General features: G+C 45.2%; 2 protein-coding genes across 2 annotated transcripts in view; both read left to right on the forward strand.

Moving 5' to 3' along the window:
- The window catches only part of LOC130381141 (cGMP-dependent protein kinase 1-like), an 11,462-nt gene extending 1,322 nt beyond the window's left edge, over positions 1-10,140 (forward strand). Inside the window, exons 3-18 of the mRNA XM_056588593.1 lie at positions 165-278; positions 1,767-1,872; positions 2,770-2,833; positions 3,385-3,462; positions 3,895-3,989; positions 4,320-4,385; positions 4,638-4,712; positions 5,054-5,150; positions 5,623-5,762; positions 6,157-6,246; positions 6,884-7,025; positions 8,051-8,214; positions 8,562-8,684; positions 9,064-9,126; positions 9,415-9,481; positions 9,923-10,140. Of these exons, the coding sequence (XP_056444568.1) occupies positions 165-278; positions 1,767-1,872; positions 2,770-2,833; positions 3,385-3,462; positions 3,895-3,989; positions 4,320-4,385; positions 4,638-4,712; positions 5,054-5,150; positions 5,623-5,762; positions 6,157-6,246; positions 6,884-7,025; positions 8,051-8,214; positions 8,562-8,684; positions 9,064-9,126; positions 9,415-9,481; positions 9,923-10,018 (1,580 nt within the window). The 3' untranslated portion in view covers positions 10,019-10,140. The remainder of the gene's footprint in view (positions 1-164; positions 279-1,766; positions 1,873-2,769; positions 2,834-3,384; positions 3,463-3,894; positions 3,990-4,319; positions 4,386-4,637; positions 4,713-5,053; positions 5,151-5,622; positions 5,763-6,156; positions 6,247-6,883; positions 7,026-8,050; positions 8,215-8,561; positions 8,685-9,063; positions 9,127-9,414; positions 9,482-9,922) is intronic.
- Positions 10,141-12,088: 1,948 nt separating this feature from the next.
- On the forward strand, positions 12,089-17,006 carry stc1l (stanniocalcin 1, like). The gene is made up of 5 exons (XM_056588853.1): positions 12,089-12,318; positions 12,665-12,807; positions 13,391-13,498; positions 14,281-14,384; positions 16,543-17,006. The coding sequence occupies exons 1-5, from the start codon at positions 12,201-12,203 to the stop codon at positions 16,841-16,843; spliced, it is 774 nt and encodes a 257-aa protein (XP_056444828.1). The 5' UTR covers positions 12,089-12,200; the 3' UTR covers positions 16,844-17,006.
- Positions 17,007-19,413: the final 2,407 nt, after the last annotated feature.

Here is a 19,413-nt window from a genome sequence, read left to right on the forward strand (position 1 = left end):
GTGTGTGTGTGTGTGTGTGTGTGTGTGTGTGTGTGTGTGTGTGTGTGTGTGTGTGTGTGTGTGTGTGTGTGTGTGTGTCTGTATGTGTGTCTGTATGTGTGTGTGTGTGTGTGTGTGTGTGTGTGTGTGTGTGTGTGTGTGTGTGTGTGTGTGTGTGTTTGTAGAGGGTATGGTGGAAGTTACCAAAGAAGGGAAGAAGCTGTGCACCATAAATGCAGGGAAAGTGTTTGGGGAGTTGGCCATCCTGTACAACAGCAGTCGGACAGCTACCGTTACAGGTACTCACACACACGCACGCACGCACGCACGCACGCACGCACGCACGCACGCACGCACGCACGCACGCACGCACGCACGCACACACACGCACGCACGCACGCACACACACACACGCACGCACACACATCACACACACACACACACACACACACACACACACACACACACATACACACACACATCGCACGCACGCACGCACGCACGCACGCACGCACGCACGCACGCACGCACGCACGCACGCACGCACACACACACACACACACACACACACACACACACACACACACACATCACACACACACACATACACACACACACACACACACACACACACACACACACACACACACACACACACACACACACACACACACACACACACACACACACACACACACGCACACACACACACACACACACACCAAAAGTAATTACAATACATATATTCAGCTGACACTTTTGTCCAAAGTGTATTACCATAATTGCATTCAACCATGAAGAAATAACCAAAGAATCATGCGGGTATATACAAAAATCGTAGAAGCAAGAGATAGAGAATGTTTCATTTACTATTATTTACCATTTATTTATCATTACCATTTATATATGTTGTTTTTCATTGGACGAGATGCGATATAAAATCAACAGCAGAAAATGGGCAGGGTTGCTGCTTCCCTGATGTCAGTGGGGAAATGCTTCCACCACTGTGGAGCCAGGACAGCAAACAATCCAGATTTATTTGAGTGGCAGCTGGGGTCCCCTTGTGGTGAGGGTGCAGCGAACCGATTGGCCGTCGTAGAGCGTAGCGGACGGGCCGGGGTGTACGGTCCGACCACGTCCTGTGTGTACGAGGGGCCCGAGGCCAGTACCAGTGGCCTGAATCCGATGCCAGCAGCCACGGGCGGCCAGTGCAGGGTGCGGAGGAGGGCTGTAGTGTGGGAGAACTCGGCTAGGTTGAAGACCAGCTGGCCTGCTGCAGTCTGGATGAGCTACAGAGGACGGAGGGAGCACACACACACACGCAGGCAGGCTGGCCGTAGCGGAGGAGTCATAGTCAAACACCAGATGATGAGGAGAGCCTTGACTAAAGCCTGCATGGCCAGCCTTTTATACTCCCCCATATAAAGGATTGCGTTTTGACTGAACTCCAAACAGAGATTTTCCTTGAATGTTTTTTTCCTCAAGGCCAGTGCAGGCCTCTGAAATGTTCGCCATTCATCCATCCCTCTTTCAAACCCAGCTTCCTGCCTCCCGGTTATTCAGATGTGTGTGATGGTGGGGGCAGACATGCTCATTGTGTGAATCAGAAATCAGAGAAAAGTTATTTGGTTATTCAGAGATCAAAAGAGAGATCAGGGTTAAAAGATGACATCTGTTTGTTTCTCTGTGTGGCTTTTGTTCGTTTGGCCGGTCCGTCTTCTGTCTGCATCCGTCTGTCTGTCTGTCCGTTTATCTGTCTGTCTGTGCACCTGCGTTTGGGTCTCAAGCCCTGACGGACATCAAGCTGTGGGCGATAGACAGACAGGTGTTCCAGACCATCATGATGAGGACTGGACTCATCAAACACTCCCAGTACATGGAGTTCCTGCGCAGGTAGACTCAATTCAGCAATTCATAATTGATTAGGATTCATTTGAATTAATTAATATAAATGAATGCTTCTCTAGGTGAGATTATCTAAAAAAAAGATAAACATCCGAAGAAGAGGGCAGAAGAGAGCAAGATTGAGTAATAAACCATCCCAAAAGACATAATGTCCCTCTCTGTTTCCTCCCTACCTCCCTTCATTTCTCCTCCATTGACAAGTGTGGCATTCGGCCCCTGTGATTGACAGGCAGGATGAATTCCCAGAACCAATCAGAGAAGAGTTGACCCGATGGCAAGGGGGTGGGCTTAAATGTAATGTAGAGGACAGGCACAGTCAAAGATTCATATTCGAACAGAGCATTTCACTCACTAATAGCAGACAGAGAACAAGTTACACTCAAATCTCTGCTCTTGAATCATGCCTACAGCATTTTTAATGAACAAAACCAGTTGTTCTCTTTTTTAACTTTTGAACCTTTTGAGGTTGTAGGTATACAGAATACTCACTCCTCCAACTTTTACATATTTCAGTTTCAGTGTGCTTTCTAGTTTTTTTAACCCCACAGCTGGTGGGAATGTAATGGTCTCACTAGTGTAAATGTTTCCAAATCCTCCGCCTACGCCAGGTAGCGGATACTACTGTTTGTGTTGACAAGGCTTTCACAGGACTTTTGTAAACCGTTTTAAATTCAACGAATGCCCCCTTACATTTGGTCATTCAATATTTATCCATAGCTTCTTACGCAGGATTCCCACAGGACCCCAACTGCATATCACAAGACCCCGCATGGGCTCCCGACCCACAGATTGAGATCCACTAAACGGAATTGTTCAAATACATGCTGAGGAACACGGCGAGTTTGAATGTGTCCACCAATCACTGACCTCCGTCTCCCCCTCCAGTGTTCCCTCCCTGCAGGCCCAGCCCGTGGACGTCCTCAGCAAACTGGCCGATGTTCTGGAGGAGGTGAGACGCATGCAAACACACACACACAGACACAAACACACGTGCATGCTCAAACGCAAAAACATACGCACACACAAAGGCACCCATGTATTTATTACAGAATCACACACTATGAGATTGTAAAAGTAGCATTTCCATTTCCCTACCTATGCAACCTTATTGTTATTCTATATTAAAAAGAAGACATAGGCCCTTTTTATGTTTTTTATCTCTCTTCCCTGACTCCCTCGCTCTCCCTCCTTATCTCTCTCTACCACTGTCTCTGTCTCTGTCTCTGTCTCTGTCTCTCTCTCTCTCTCTCTCTCTCTCTCTCGCTCTCTCTCTCTCTCTCTCTCTCTCTCTCTCTCTCTCTCTCTCTCTCTCTCTCTCTCTCTCTCTCTCTCTCTCTTACTTGCTCATCACTCTCTGTCTCTGTCTCTGTCTCTCTCTCTTTCTTGCTCATCACTCTCTGTCTCCCCCCCCCCCCCCCCACCCCCCCTCTCTCTCTCTCTCTCTCTCTCTCTCTCTCTCTCTCTCTCTCTCTCTCTCTCTCTCTCTTTCTCTCATCTCAGACTCATTACAGCGATGGTGATTACATCATCCGCCAGGGCGCCACTGGCGATACCTTCTTCGTCATCAGTGAAGGACAGGTGAAGAAGAGGAGGAGCAGTTGCTTATCGACATGATGAAATACGACTACATGTTGAACAGACTTTTATTCAAAGTTGGGCTGCGCCATCTCTGCAGCCACATGTGGTTCAAACCCCTGGCTGCTCTTTTACAAAACCATCCTGCTGATCGAATCTCTGGATATTGGTTTTCCTTAAAAGTTAATTGAATATTGTAATTAATTTTCTTTCAAATCTAGTTTTAAAAAATGATATAGATAATTAATGTTTAATAGTTAAATATATACATGTACCGATACAGTATGTGGTTAACATGACTGGGTGTGTTGTGTGTTGTGTGTTGCGTGTTGTGTGTTGCGTGTTGCGTGCTGTGTGTTGCCTGTTATATGTTGTGTGTTGCGATTTGCCTGTTGTGTATTGTGTATTACGTGTTGTGTGCTGCGTGTCATCCAGGTCAAGGTGAGCCAGCAGAACTCTGTGAGCGAGGAGCTGGTGTTTCTGAACACGCTGACCAAGGGAGAGTGGTTTGGGGAGCAGGCCCTCAAAGGGTAATCAACAACAAACTTGTAAAAAAGAAAGCCGGCCAATGTATATATACTAACGCTCTAACATACGGCATCCATCATGTGCTTTATTATGGGGATATGATTTATGATGTTGATGCAGATCTTCCATTCACTATGCAATGAGACAAGGCTTTGTTTTAAATGCAGAGTCCATCGTTATAGCCTAAAACGTAGGGCAAACGTACCTCTGGTGAATAACGGATGGTTACAGTTTTCCAGTAAGAAATATGTAATATGTGAATGTAAGTGTAAATGTTTACGTGTAAAATTCTTCTCTTCTTCTTGTCTCTCTCTTTCCCCTTTCCACCTCAGCGAGGACGTCCGAATGGCCAGTGTCACAGCTGTGGGTGACGTCACCTGCTTGGTCATCGATCGAGAGTGAGTCACTTCCTGAAAAACACAACCCAAAACTTTAAAAAAAAACACACCATCACAATGGCCAACCCATTTCCCAAAACACACCATTTGGGGATATGCTGATTGTTTTGTAGCACTGTGTAAAGTGTGTCTGTGGTTGTGTTCCTGTTCCTATTAAATGAGTCTTGAGATTCCAGTTAAGAGAAAAAAGGGAGGAAAGTGAATGCCTGATTTGAGTCAGCTTTGCTTCCTGTGTTGTGTGTGTTTTCGCAGTACGTTCAAACAGCTTATCGGCGGTCTGGAACAGGCGGACAACAAGCTGTATGACAGCGACGAGCTCAAGGCAAAGTAAGTCACAAGCACCACTTCACTGGGGCCTCGCGCTCTCACGCATTGATTTACATGTTTACGTACATTTAACAAAGGATCAGCATGGAAGATAAGATAAGATGGAGGGCCTTTTTTTTCTTAATCACAGTGATGACATTTGGGGGTCACAGCAGAAAGTACAGGACTGAACAAAAAAAGAAATACAAACACAATTTCGATGATTACAAAACTGAAATACAGAACATTGACCTTCACAATATGAACAGTAGCGATGTTAATGTTAATGCAAAAAAAACCTTTGGATTCGGATCGGCGTTTACCACAATAAAAGCGTATCTATTGTTGTCGTTGTTTTGTAGGGTTGAGGCTGAGGAGGTGTACTTCTCCAGCGTGTCTCTCGATGACTTCAACGTCATCTGCACCCTCGGGATGGGGGGCTATAGCCGCGTGGAGCTGGTCCGTGACGACGCTGATAACATGAGATCACACCGTAGCTATTAGACACCTGACAGGCAAACGCAAAAAATGGGGATTATGAACTGGGATATGAAAAATTTAGGAAAATTTAAATACGTCTTGAGTAATTCATGGGTGCGTGTGTATTTATGCGTATGTTTGTGTGTGTGTTTGTGTTAACATGTATGTGATGTGTGAGTATTTGTGTTTGTGTGTGTGCGACCATGCGTGCACGTGTGTGATCGGTGTGGAATGTCTAGTCTACATATGCATGATGTGGGTGTATGTGTACGTGTGTGTGTTTTGCATATGTGTGTTTGTGTGAGTGTGTGCGTGATGTATATACCGACATGACGTGCGTGTATGTGTACGTGTGTGTGTTTTGCATATGTGTGTTTGTGTGTGTGTGTGTGTGTGCGTGATGTATATACCGGCATGACGTGCGTGTATGTATATGCGTGTGCGTGACCAGGTGCAGTTGAAGAGCGACAGCAGCCGTTCGTTTGCGATGAAGGTGCTGAAGAAGAGACACATCCTGGACACCAGCCAGCAGGACCACATCCTGTCTGAGAGACGCATCATGAAGGAGGCCCACAGTCCCTTCACCGTCAGGTCAGGGCCCGGCTAGGAGGGGCGGTCTGGGTCAGGGTGGGGGGCTAGTTGAGGTGGTTATGGCTGGGACCTCCAGGTCAGGGTGGGGGGCTAGGGGAGGTTGTTAGGGCTGGGACCACCAGGTCAGAACCTTCAGAGACTCTTTATATAAGCCTTGTTGTGTTGTTTTGTGTTGTGTTGTGTTGTGTTGTGTTGTGTTGTGTTGTGTTGTGTTGTGTTGTGTTGTGTTGTATTGTGTAGGCAGTACTGGACATATAGTGACTCTTTATATAAGTCTTGTTGTGTTGTTTTGTGTTGTGTTTTGTTGAGTAGGCAGTACCTGACCTTCAGAGACTCTTTATATAAGCCTTGTTGTGTTGTGTTGTGTTGTGTTGTGTTGTGTTGTGTTGAGTAGGCTGTACCGCACCTTCAAGGACTCAAAGTACCTCTACATGCTGCTGGAATCCTGTCTGGGAGGAGAGCTGTGGTCACTGCTCAGAGACAGGTAGGCTTGTGTGTGTGTGTGTGTGTGTGTGTGTGTGTGTGTGTGTGTGTGTGTGTGTGTGTGTGTGTGTGTGTGTGTGTGTGTGTGTGTGTGTGTGTGTGTGTGTGTGTGTGTGTGTGTGTGTTTGTGCATATTCATCTGTGTGTGTGTGAGTGTGTGTGTGTGTGTGTGTGTGTGTGTGTATGTGAATGTGTACAATCATCCATGTGCGTGTGTGTGTGTACATATATATTCATCCGTGTGTGTGTGTGTTTATATTCATCCATGTGTGTGTGTGTGTGTGTGTGTGTGTGTATGTCTGTATATTCATCCATGTGTGTGTGTGTGTATATTCATTCGTGTGTGTGTCTGTATATTCATCCGTGTGTGTTTGTGTATATTCATCCATGTCATGTGTGTGTCTGTGTGTGTGTCTGCATGTGTATATTCATCCTTGTGTATGTGTTTGTGTGCTTATATTCACCCATGTGTGCGTGTGCATTTGTGTGTGTGTGTGTGTGTGTGTGTGTGTGTGTGTGTGTATGTGTATATTATATTCATCCGTGTGTCTATGTGTGTATTCATCCATGTGTGCGTTGTGTGTGTATGTGTGCGTCTGTTCCCATGTCGTGTGTTGACGTGCCCCGTCCGCCACCAGGGGTTCGTTTGACGACGGCACCACGCGGTTCTACACGGGCTGCGTGATCGAGGCGCTGGCCTTCCTCCAGTGCAGGGGCATCATCTACCGGGACCTCAAGCCCGAGAACATCATCCTGGACCAGCGCGGCTACGCCAAGCTGGTACCATGGCAACCGCACACCAACGCACAACACAAAGGAACACTGATTAATAAAAATGTATGAGATAATAAAATGACTACTGTTTTCTAGTCCAATCTTAAATACCTGGCAGATGCTTCACTCCAAAGAGAACGACATTTAATTCAGAGGCATTTTATCAAGGAGCAGACGAGCAAAGTACAGCAAGGCTGCTGTCACTGGGGATCGAACCCAGTGCCTCTCTGCTGGGAGTTGAACACCTTAGCCACAAGACTAACCTGCATTCCTTCATAACCCCTGAAACGGTGGTTTAATTGTATTCATCTGGTAACTCACACGGCCTTCACCATGAATCAGGAAGACACAACTATCTCTTCATCACATAGCTGACATGAAGTATAAGCCCTTTGTCATGACTCGCTTTACTATGACAACTACCTGTATATTGAGCCGGGTGTGGACCAGAATGTAGATGTATATCTTATGTAAACGTGATATATTCATTATGGGCAGTCAAACCCTTGACCTGGCAGTCAAAGACCTGCTTTGTCCAGAAGAACCCCTTGGAATGCTGATCGGGAGAATCCAAGATGGCTGGCCTCAACCCTGACACTCTCTCGCCTGTGGGATGAAACTGTTTCGTCCCACAGGCCATGAGACTGTTGAACTCCTGAGCTACTTAGCTCACCACTATGCCACTTTATACCAGTCGACATCTGTATAATAATGTCTGGTTATATTTCACACCTGTTTATGCTGCATCTATTTATTCATTACAGTTGTTATTCTATTTTTAATTTTATTCTAATTATTCATGTCCAGTATTTTAGTTTATTTATCTATTTTTGTCTATTTAGGTCTCAGCTCTCTTACTGGTGTTTCTCTTGTACTTTTATTTTTTATATTTGCACTTTTGAAGGAGAATTGCATTGCCAGCGACTGCTTCTAATTTTTGCTTCTAATTGTTGCTTCTAATTGTTGCTTCTAATTGTTGTGCATATGACAATAGAGCATCTTGCTTGCATCTTGGATCCCTCCCCCCTCAGGTGGACTTTGGCTTCGCTAAGAAGGTGGGTCTGGGTAAGAAGACCTGGACGTTCTGCGGTACCCCGGAGTACGTGGCCCCCGAGATCATCCTGAACAAGGGCCACGACAGCTCGGCCGACTGCTGGTCCCTCGGGATCCTCATCTTCGAGCTGCTGAGTGGCAGGTGGGGGGGGGGGGGGAGGAAGGGGGGGTGGGGGGGAGGGATGGAGGGGGAGGGAGGGAGGGATGGAGGGGGGGTGGCAGGTAGGGAGGGGGGGGGGAGAGAGGGGGAGGGAAGGAGGGCGGAAGGAGGGAGGGGGGAGAGGGGCGAGGGAGGGAGGGGGGAGAGAGGAGGGAGGGAGGGAAGAGGAGATGGAGGGGGGGTGGGAGGGGGGATTGAGGGAGGGTGGAGGGAGGGGGGGAGACAGGGAAGGTCAGTATATAGCTTAGTACAGACACTAATGGATACAGATATAAAACATGAATTGATTAGGGCTCAACGTGAATGATAAGGACCTTCTCCCCTCGCAGCCCCCCGTTCTCGGGTTCCGACCCCATGAAGACGTACAACATCATCCTGAGAGGCATCGACATGGTCGAGTTCCCCAAGAAGATCACCAAGAGTGCTGCCAACCTCATCAAGCGTCTGTGCAGGTGACACACACTAATCCAAACTGTTTACCGCTAATTGCTCCCCGCTAACTGCTAACCACGAGTGACTAACTTCTGTCCCCAAGCCGCTTATCCCTGATCATATATCACTAACCACTAACACCTAATCTCTAGCCGCTAACTACTAATCACTAACCACTAACCACTTGTCGCTCACCACTAAATACTTACCGCTAATCACTGACCGTTAACCGTCAACCACTAACCCCTAACCACTAACAACTAATAACCTACCACAAATCAATCCCCACTAAAACCACCAGCTACACAACAGAATAAATGCCAACGACTCATGCTCTGTATTCACGTGTGATTGTGTTTTTGTTTTATTTGTGTGTGCGTGGGCACGTGTGTGTTCAAGGGACAACCCATCTGAGCGTCTGGGGAACCAGAAGAACGGGGTGAAGGACATTCAGAAACACAAGTGAGACACACACACACACACACACGTAACCACACACACATACACCCACACGTACCCACACGCATACACACACACACACACACATGCTCACACACACACACACACACACACACACACACACACACACACACACACACACACACACACACACACACACACACACACACACACACACACACACACACACACACACACACACACACACACACACACACACACACACACACACACACAGTGTGCAGAACCTCTGGATGGATGGATGTGTTGTCATGGTAACTCTTCCTTCAGGTGGTTTGAGGGATTCAACTGGGAGGGGCTCCGCCAGGGGACCATAGACTCCCCCTACACCCCCACTGTGAGTACGCTGCGGTCGCCATGACAACACATTACCAGCAACCAACAACCACACAACAACTGTCTTGCCGACTATGAATCAGTACTCGTTTAACTGGGCTCTTCTGTTGTTCAAGTGCTGAATCCGAGTAAGTGGGCAGATTGAGGTCAAATTGAAGTCCCTCAAAGGCGTCGGTTTTGTCCTACTTTTTCCTGCATGTGTTTCTGAAAACCTGACTGGAGGGGCAGCAGTAAGGACGGAGTGTAGGAGGTTTTTACTGAAACAAACGATGTCTTTTTCCGTAAATCGCACATTGAGTTGTTCCTGCCCACATACGTTAACAAGTAGACTCGCACAACGCACATTCAAGGTTTTTTTCCTTCACAGCTTGTGGGCAAACAAATGAATTCAAGCGGGCAGAAGGTGGCCCACTCACTCACGGTGTATCTGTTGTTGTGTCAGGTGACCGGGCCGCTGGACAACAGTAACTTCGACTACTTCCCCGAAGACACCGACGAGCCCCCGGACGAGGAGTCAGGCTGGGACCTGGAGTTCTAGAGAGAGGAGCTCTCTCAGCACTGTGTGTTATAAAGTGTGTTGTACGCGTTGCTATTCATTGTTACCCTTGGATATGTTTGTATTGTCTGATGTTTTAGGGAGAAATTGGTCAACAGGGTTGGAGACGGATTTTTGTTTGATGCATTAAAGGATGCGTCATCATAAACCGAGTCTTGATTTATTGCTGTTTTGAATCTGTCTTCATGACTTTATTTGGCCCTGTTCAAGGCTGCCTGCTGAATGGTCTGTTTGTGTATTTTTTATTTGGCCTCCTATTTGTACGGATCAGACTGGTAATTAATTAATTAATCTTGAGTCCTGGGAGGATTTCATGCAAGGCGATTGAGGTAATATTTGATATATTTCTATATTACTATAATTATACATGTAATAGTACAGGTTAACATTAGAAGTCGTAGTTAAAACAAAGAGGTGGTTTTAACTTCATTACAAATTTGACCTCCCCTCAATAAAACGGACATTCTTGGGAGCCAAGCACTTTGAACGAACAGTGAAGTTAATCTTTAGGGAAAAGTGGCCAAGCCACTAGTCCTGGCTTCTTTCATAAATGTGGTTTTGAAAGCATTGTTTTGAAGAGCATCCATCTGGCCATCACACAAACAAACACACACAAACAAAGTCACAAAGATTCGGATGTGTGAGTGTTTGCAACGGAAGAGTTTATCAGAACGAAGCCAGTGTTGTTTCCATATTAGAGCAGTGTGATGCTTATCTCTGCCCAGTGACCACCGCAGGGCTAATCAGCCCGGGTCCGACCAGCCTTTTGTTTCCCAGCCACCTGAAGTCACGGACTCCCACACACACACACACGCACACACGCACACACACACGCACACGAATACAAACAAATGCCATCCAGATGCACGCTGATAGGACACACCGTGTTTTCCACATTCGCCACACTCCGTTCTCTACACGCATTTCAGGACAGTAGTTTGCTAAAATAAGATGGTCTGATAGCCAGATATTGTTTAGAATGGACAGGAATGTTAAAATAAATAGGCTAACTGTGGTTTTTCGCATAGAATTTTTGCATAAATTATATTCACTCGTAGAAGAGGTTTTCAGAATGGTAGGTAATGTTTGTATCAATCAATATTTACTTAAATCAACAACTAAGGGGGGCAAAATAACATGAATTTTTGCCATGAACTGCAGAAAAAAACGTTGCGATGCAGAACAATCATAATTCGTTTCTGAAGGGTTCTGTTGCATTTCTGACATTTAGGAGATTTGCTACCGATCCTAATCAAATTATATTCTCTTTTAGAGAATTATATTAGTAAGAGTAGCCATTTGAGAAAGCAAAAGAGGTCATCTTTTTGTCCCAATATTATTTGGTATAGCCTACCTGGTGTTCCTTTTTTTTGCTTTTTTAATCCAAATTATTAATTTATTTATTTCCAACTGGTCCAACACAAAAAATATTTTTTGACAAAAGGTCAAGAAGGGACACGAAATTAAATCTGACTGCTGGAAGTTTGAGACTGAGAGCTGAGAGGTGACTTATTGTGGACCATGGTGCCCTCGACTGAGGTTCATCAGGACCCATTGGATATCTGTGTTCACTGATCAGCCTTTCTACACGACCGAGCACGGAAGAAAGCCGGCCTACGTGACCTGAATGGTTCTCACCTATATGCGTTTCCAACTTCCACGAGGCCTTGCTATTTTTAGAAAAAGTTAAATGCATACTGATTTTTTTCACGTTGTAATGTTTAATTAAACCTGCTAAACAATATGAAAATTAAACAAATATATTAAAAATATATAATTTATTAATTCCTTTAGAAGTTTCCAACCCAAACTATGTCAATGCATAAGCCTACCCGCTACCATGGAACCTACCTATCTCGTTAATAATTCTTCTGCACGTCAACCTTGTTTAAAATGTCAACGTCATGAATTGATTAGACGAGTGGAAATATTCAATTAGCGCGCTCGGCTATTTCCGTCAGACGGAATTACCGCCGCGCTGCAAGGAGATTCCGCGTTCTGATTGGACGGTCACGAGTGACGATGACCGACTACTCAAATCGACCATGAAAACTTTACACATAAATAGAGGAGAGAGGGTCTGCATCTAGACAAGCAAGAACAACACATACACATACAGCAACAACAACAGCAAGACGAGCATCTCATCCAGTCGTCAGTGAACATGTTGGCACAGTGCGGTCTGGTGTTCCTCTTGGTAGTGACGGCTGCTGGCTTCGAGTTCAGCCCAGCTCCGGTGGAGTCCTCACCTCGTCGAGCCCGCTTCTCCGCCAACAGCCCGAGTGAGTAGGCTACCGTCCCTTTTTTTTACTTTTTCAAAAAGTTGTTAGTAAGCTAATTGCACCGAGATGGCCAGTAGCCTAGACAGTGCCATATAAATGTATATTTAAAAAAACATAAATGAAAAAAAAAAACATCTATTTACATCAATGTAAAAAAAACAAAAAACTGCTTTAAATCAAGTCACATCCTCTATCGTCTATTTATTTATTTTTTCCTTGGCCGGAGAGCAGCAGTCAAATACAAAAAGTTTCAGAGAGACCGCAATCAATATTGGTGTCGATCGTGAGTCTTAAATGACCGCGCATGCTCGTTACCTTAACGCGCTCCCTGTGTCTCGGTGTGCAGACGATGTGGCCAAGTGTCTGAACGGCGCGGTGGCGGTGGGCTGCGGGGTGTTCGCCTGCCTCGAGAACTCCACCTGCGACACCGATGGCATGCACGACATCTGCCAGCTCTTCCTACAGACAGCGGCCACCTTCAACACGCAGGTCTGTCTGTCTGTCTGTCTGTCTGTCTGTCTGTCTGTCTGTCTGTCTGTCTGTCTGTCTGTCTGTCTGTCTGTCTGTCTGTCTGTCTGTCTGTCTGTCTGTCTGTCTGTGCACGGGGTAAGACCCAATATATGGTAATATTACAGGGTAAACACAATGCTTATTGTGTTGTTCTGCAGGCAATTATACAGGGTCATGTACAATCTATTATGTTTGCAGTGTAGAACCCTCTTTATTATTGTTTTACTCTTGCAGGTGAGCAAGCTTTGTGCCATGTCGTAGAGCTGGGTTCTTTTGCCATTCTTGTGTATGACCATTGTGTTTTATACAGGCAGTAAAAACCTGTGATTGTTGTGTTTCTCGTCAGAACTTTGTGGGATTATACAGTCTTAAAACAGTGTATCGTTGTGTTTCTTGATCAGGGTAAAACTCTCGTTATTGTTTGTTTCTTTGTCTAGATCTTTGTGTTTCTTGATACAGATATCTCTTGTTATTGGTGTTTTTCATGTTCAGGACAAAACAGTGTTTCGTTGTGTTTCTTGACCAGGGTTAAACTCTTGTTATTTGTGTGTTTCCTGTTCAGGGTAAGACCTTTGTGAAGGACAGCCTGCGTTGCATCGCTCAGGGAGTCACAGCTAAAGTGTTCCAGACCATCCGGCGCTGTAACATCTTCCAGAGGATGATCGCGGAGGTACACACACACACACACACAAACACACACACACACACACACACACACACACACACACACACACACACACACACACACACACACACACACACACACACACACACACACACACACACACACACACACACACACACACATCTGCACACACACGCGCCTTCAGGCACACAGACACACAGACACACACCTGTGCGTGAGTGCATGCGTGCACACACACACACACACACACACACACACACACACACACACACACACACACACACACACACACACACACACACACACACATGTACCGACACACACATTTACACACATGTACACACACACACGCACTCAGATGCACTCACACATATAAATGCAGACACAAGCAGAGTACTCACACAAAAACACCCATATGCAAATGCAATGAGTTTTCTGTTTGTTAGGCCCAGATGTGTGTGTGTGTAAAGTTTGCATCTGTTTCTGTGCTATAGTGATTGTTAATGGTTGGGTATGTGGTGTACCAAAGGTATGTCTAATGGCGTGTCTGTGTGTTGAATGCGTGCTCTAGGCATGTCTGATGAGTGTTTGCGTGTCACATGTATGTATAATGAGAGTGGTTTGTCGGTGGGATAGAGGTACTAACTTTATAAACAGCTAAGCGTGTGTATGCTGTATATTTATGTATAATGAGCTGGGTGTTTGTGTGCTATGTATGGAGGTGTTTGTATGTATAGCGGGTGGTTTATTGTGTGCTATAGTTGTGTACAATTAGCTGTGTGTGTGTGTGTGTGTGGGGGTTGTAGGTGCAGGAGGATTGCTACAGCAGTCTGGATATCTGCACCGTGGCGCGCACCAACCCAGACGCCATCGGTGAGGTGGTGCAGGTGCCCACCCACTTCCCCAACAGGTAGGACCCGGACTGGGAAACACAACGCAGTCTGACGGCAGCCGAGCTCACAGCTGGGTGAACGGGGGCGATTCGCTCGTTTGTTTTTGCCAAACATTGTTCCGGAGGCACTGATCTGTAACCACGTAATTGGCCAACAAAAGCTTGCACCGGCAGTAGTAAACTGTAAAAAAAAAAAGTGACTTTAAAGGTTGCAAACCGATACTTTGTCGTGTGGCCGCTGTATAAATACTTCCGAGAAAAATCCCCTTCTGAAAGCTTCACCCACTCCCACAAATTGTTTTCTTCGGTAGAATATCTCTGTCACAAAACAGGAAACGAGACGTAACTCCGCCCCTTGCAGTTGTTTGTTACCAGCCCAGGCTCTTTGCCAACTCTCCCAAGAAGTTCTGCTATAACACAGTAGGACTGCTGGATCAGAAGTTCTGCTATAACATAGTAGGACTGCTGGATCAGAAGTTCTGCTATAACATAGTAGGACTGCTGGATCAGAAGTTCTGCTATAACATAGTAGGACTGCTGGATCAGAAGTTCTGCTATAACATAGTAGGACTGCTGGATCAGAAGTCCTGCTATAACATAGTAGGACTGCTGGATCGGAAGTTCTGCTATAACATAGTAGGACTGCTGGATCAGAAGTTCTGCTATAACATAGTAGGACTGCTGGATCAGAAGTTCTGCTATAACATAGTAGGACTGCTGGATCAGAAGTTCTGCTATAACATAGTAGGACTGCTGGATCAGAAGTTCTGCTATAACATAGTAGGACTGCTGGATCAGAAGTCCTGCTATAACATAGTAGGACTGCTGGATCAGAAGTTCTGCTATAACATAGTAGGACTGCTGGATCAGAAGTTCTGCTATAACATAGTAGGACTGCTGGATCAGAAGTTCTGCTATAACATAGTAGGACTGCTGGATCAGAAGTTCTGCTATAACATAGAAGAATTGCTGGATCCAAGGACATGCTCAGTGACTCTGGATCACCTGCAGTAACAGGTCACCTGAGCAATGGACACAGCATGGTTGAAGTTCAGATAACGAGACACCCCATTGTTTTCTGTCGTACTATTTATTTTATTTTAGCAGTCTCATTTATCCAAAACAACAATGACTAACAAGGAAGAAGTTTTGGCGTTTTGCCCTCAAGGATGCCAATAGACTATCCTAGTCTGCTTGTTTGTGGTTGGCAGAACCCTAAACTAACTCTTTCTGATGGATTCAAAAACAGCTTTGCTATCAAACTAATGTGAGACATAAACTCAAGCCAGCGCGGTGGGATGAGTTTTCAATGCTAAAACCAGTGGAATCCATGACTTCTAGACCACACAGTTTGTTGTTGCCTCGGAGTGTATTGTCTGGATATAATACAACTGTTTTGAAACCTGAGATTAACTATGAAGAAAAGGGAATTTGTCATTCGTCTTGGTTTGATTTATTCCCTCATGAGGGATTTGATCTCAAATCAACCCTACTCTTAAATCTATTCATTGTTATCCGCTCAAATGTTTTCGTTGTAAAGCCTGCTTTAAAAGCAAGGACTTGAAGCTTTTAAAGAACAAGTGAAGCTGAATTGAAGCCCTGTGTGCTTAAGGGTAAAACATCTAAAGACCCACCTCTTCTGCGGAACCATCTCATGACTTGATGATGACTTTAGCTTTTATATTGAACATAGTTCTATGTTTCCATTTCTAGTGCTACTGCACATATTTTTGGTAACTGCTCCAATTCTTTGTATTCACATTCACTTGTGTTGCTTTGAATGATAAAAGTGTCCAATAAGTCCCAAAAAAAATTTCACAGTTGATCACAGCATGTAAGTAATAAGAAGCATATACAAAAATCGTACCCTATAGTGACATCACAAGAGGGATTGTCCCAGCGGACTATACCAACTGGTAGGCTAGTCGTCCATCCATCCTACCCATCTGGGTGGACACTCCCACTTGTGATGTCACAAACGCATAACTTTTGAAACGACTACTGAATCAACATCGAACCCCCGTCGGCCGTCCAAAATAGACCTCTTTAAACACGAGCAGTGTGTCTTCCCTTCCACACATGTAACAACAAATTCCACTGTGACTGCTGTACTCCCCTGTACTATACTGTAATGTACTGTGTGTACTCACGACGCCCCCCCTGGTGGGTCCCGCAGGTACTACAGCACTCTGCTGCAGGCTCTGCTGGCGTGCGACGAGCAGACGGTGGCGGTGGTGCGGGCCGGCCTCGTGGCCCGCCTGGGGCCTGACATGGAGACCTTCTTCCTGCTGCTGCAGAACAAGCCCTGCGTGCCGGGCGGCACCGACATGGCGGGCGGCAACAGCAACCCAGCCAGCTGGAGGCACATGCCCGTCTTCAACATCCAGCCCAGCTTCAGGGGACGCGACCCCACCCACCTCTTTGCCCGCAAGCGGTCCGTGGACGAGAAGCTGCGCGAGTACAAGGGGGAGAATTAAGATGCGTGCGCATGCTCCCGAAGCACGTGCAGGCGCATATGCATGCATACAGGCACACACGCATACACACCGCAGACACACACACACACACACACACACACACACACACACACACACACACACACACACACACACACACCCACACACACACACACAAATACACTATACATTGATGCATGGGATACATGCCCACATGCATGCGTCCTGACACACACATGCACCCAGATAGAAATACACACACACACACACACACAAGCTTTTTCTTTTTCTTTTAATTTATTCAAATGATCAGCTATCGTAGCCAAATATCTATTTTTTTCTTTACGTTGACGATGGATTGGTCTGTGAAAAAGCTGGCTTTTAAAAGCTACACCACCACCCAAAGCTTAGCCACAATCCTACACTGTATCAAACCCACGGAAACGTACTTTACCTAATCGAAATCTAACCAAACCTCAAACATTATAGATACAAAATATATATTGAAAAAAACATGATGTTGATTATCATTGTGGTTTATTGTACAATGTTTAATTTATGCGGCTTCTATATTTGATATAGTGCATGGGTCCAAATGTTCTATCGAAGCTAAAAGGGAAACAAGGTGAAATCATGCTGGTCGTGACTCGCTTCTGTCTTCTGATTGGCCCTCTCCCCTGCCTGTCATGTACCCTTTAAAATATATGTAACTATGCTGACACTTACTATGCAAAGCTAGGCTACAGCACTAAACATGTTTACTGTGACGAGCATGAGTGAAAGATTGAGTATAGTATCTATATAGATATATACATCTATATGGATAGATACCAAATATATGAAATAAGGAACGGAAGTAGAAGTCTGGTACTCTGCGGCTAAACTTTGTTTGTGTTGGAATAAATGATGTCACATGATGGATTTTGGCTGTTGGAGATTTGTTTGGGATTTTTCTCTTTGATGTGATTATTTACCATCAGTTTTTTTAAACACTGGGGGCTATTTGATTAAGATCTCCTAATTAGATGAAAAGTCAATCAATGTGTTTCAGATTGTAATGAAACGAAATACTGATTTTAAACAGCACTTGTGTGGTCAGGACACAAATAAAGGTTAATACTAATAGTAATATAAAACACCCCTAGGGATAGCCTTTTCTGGCTCGTGGTTTATTGTACAGTATAGCAGTTTAACTTTATATCTTGTAATACACTCATATCTCCAATAGTAACCTAGAAATGAAAAACCTTTACAAATACAGCTCTCTCTGCTCATATAGCTCATAACAATGCTAGAACTCTGACAATCAGGAATGTATTCATTCTCCCCCAGAACATACATTTTAGCACCAACACTTTGTTGATTGGAGTCTTCCTTAATCTCTCTCACAGCACATGACAGTTAATTGCGCTTTGAGCTTAGAGCGTAGATAATGGCTTTCAGATGCAGTTTTTGAAGCCAGTGTTTCACACACACAACTGATTAACATGATGATGCTTTCATGTAGCGTTCCTACCCAATGGGTGGCCTATACAATTAAATATTATCTATCTCATTTTGAAAAAACACAACCCACAACCACTAATTAACATCAACAGCGTTAAGTGCCCTTTAAAGAAATCCGTTGCTGGTTTATTAGTTTATATTTAATAGTTAATGATACATTGCTTTTCCAGGTCTCCTGAGCTGGAAAGGGGATGCGATGAACCACGTTTATTGGTGCCTCTATCTCTAGAATTTCCCCCGGGGGTAGCAGCCTGTTCTGGGGTCCCGCCTCACTGAAACACCTCATTAACTGGAGCTGTTGGGAGACCGGAGTCAGCCAAGCGGTGGACTGACCTTATTAAGGGAGGGGGGGTTGTATTGGAAGAGCACTTACAGGATATTATTAAGCCCTAGAAATAGATTGTCAATGAGTGGCATGGAGGATGCGGGAATTGAACCAGCAACAGTCTGGTGGCCAGATACCTGCCCTGGATTAGCCCTGTTAGCAATAAGTAAGGGCTGAAGTCAGATCAGTTTATTTGATCAAAGCGACTTACAGGGAATTTGAGGCACATGTCAGGAAGTCTAGTGGTCAGGGACTTGGACTCCCATGCCATGGGTTCTGGGTTTGATCCCCAATGACCGCGGTCTACACGTAGGCCTCCTAGAGCAAGACGTCTAACTCTACCTCCTCCTTAAAAAAATAAACTGAAAACTAATCATAAAACAAACTAAGAACAAGAACGAAACAAAGTCAGAAAACTCTGATTGCAAAACAGCTCAGAACAGAGAGCCAGCTTCAGTGGTCAAGGATGACGGATCGGCTCTTCAAAGAAAAAATGTAATTTCCGGACAGCTACTTATATTGGTGAATGGGTTTGTGACTGAAGGACATGTGCGGGCAGGAGGAATGTCGACAGGAAGGAAGCCCAGATGTGTGGGCTCCAGGCAGTGGGTGTGCGGCAGTCACACGGCTAATCAGTTAAGGCATCCTCACGTATTCCTGGAAGTTGAGCGCCCGTTCGCCAGGACTAAAAACACAGAATCTCTCAAAAAAAACCTCCCCGTCTCCATGCTTAGATGTTTCCTGGGGAACAAAAAATAAC

Source organism: Gadus chalcogrammus, chromosome 4 (genome assembly GCF_026213295.1).
Source record: "Gadus chalcogrammus isolate NIFS_2021 chromosome 4, NIFS_Gcha_1.0, whole genome shotgun sequence".
In the NCBI taxonomy this organism is placed as follows: Eukaryota; Metazoa; Chordata; class Actinopteri; order Gadiformes; family Gadidae; genus Gadus; species Gadus chalcogrammus.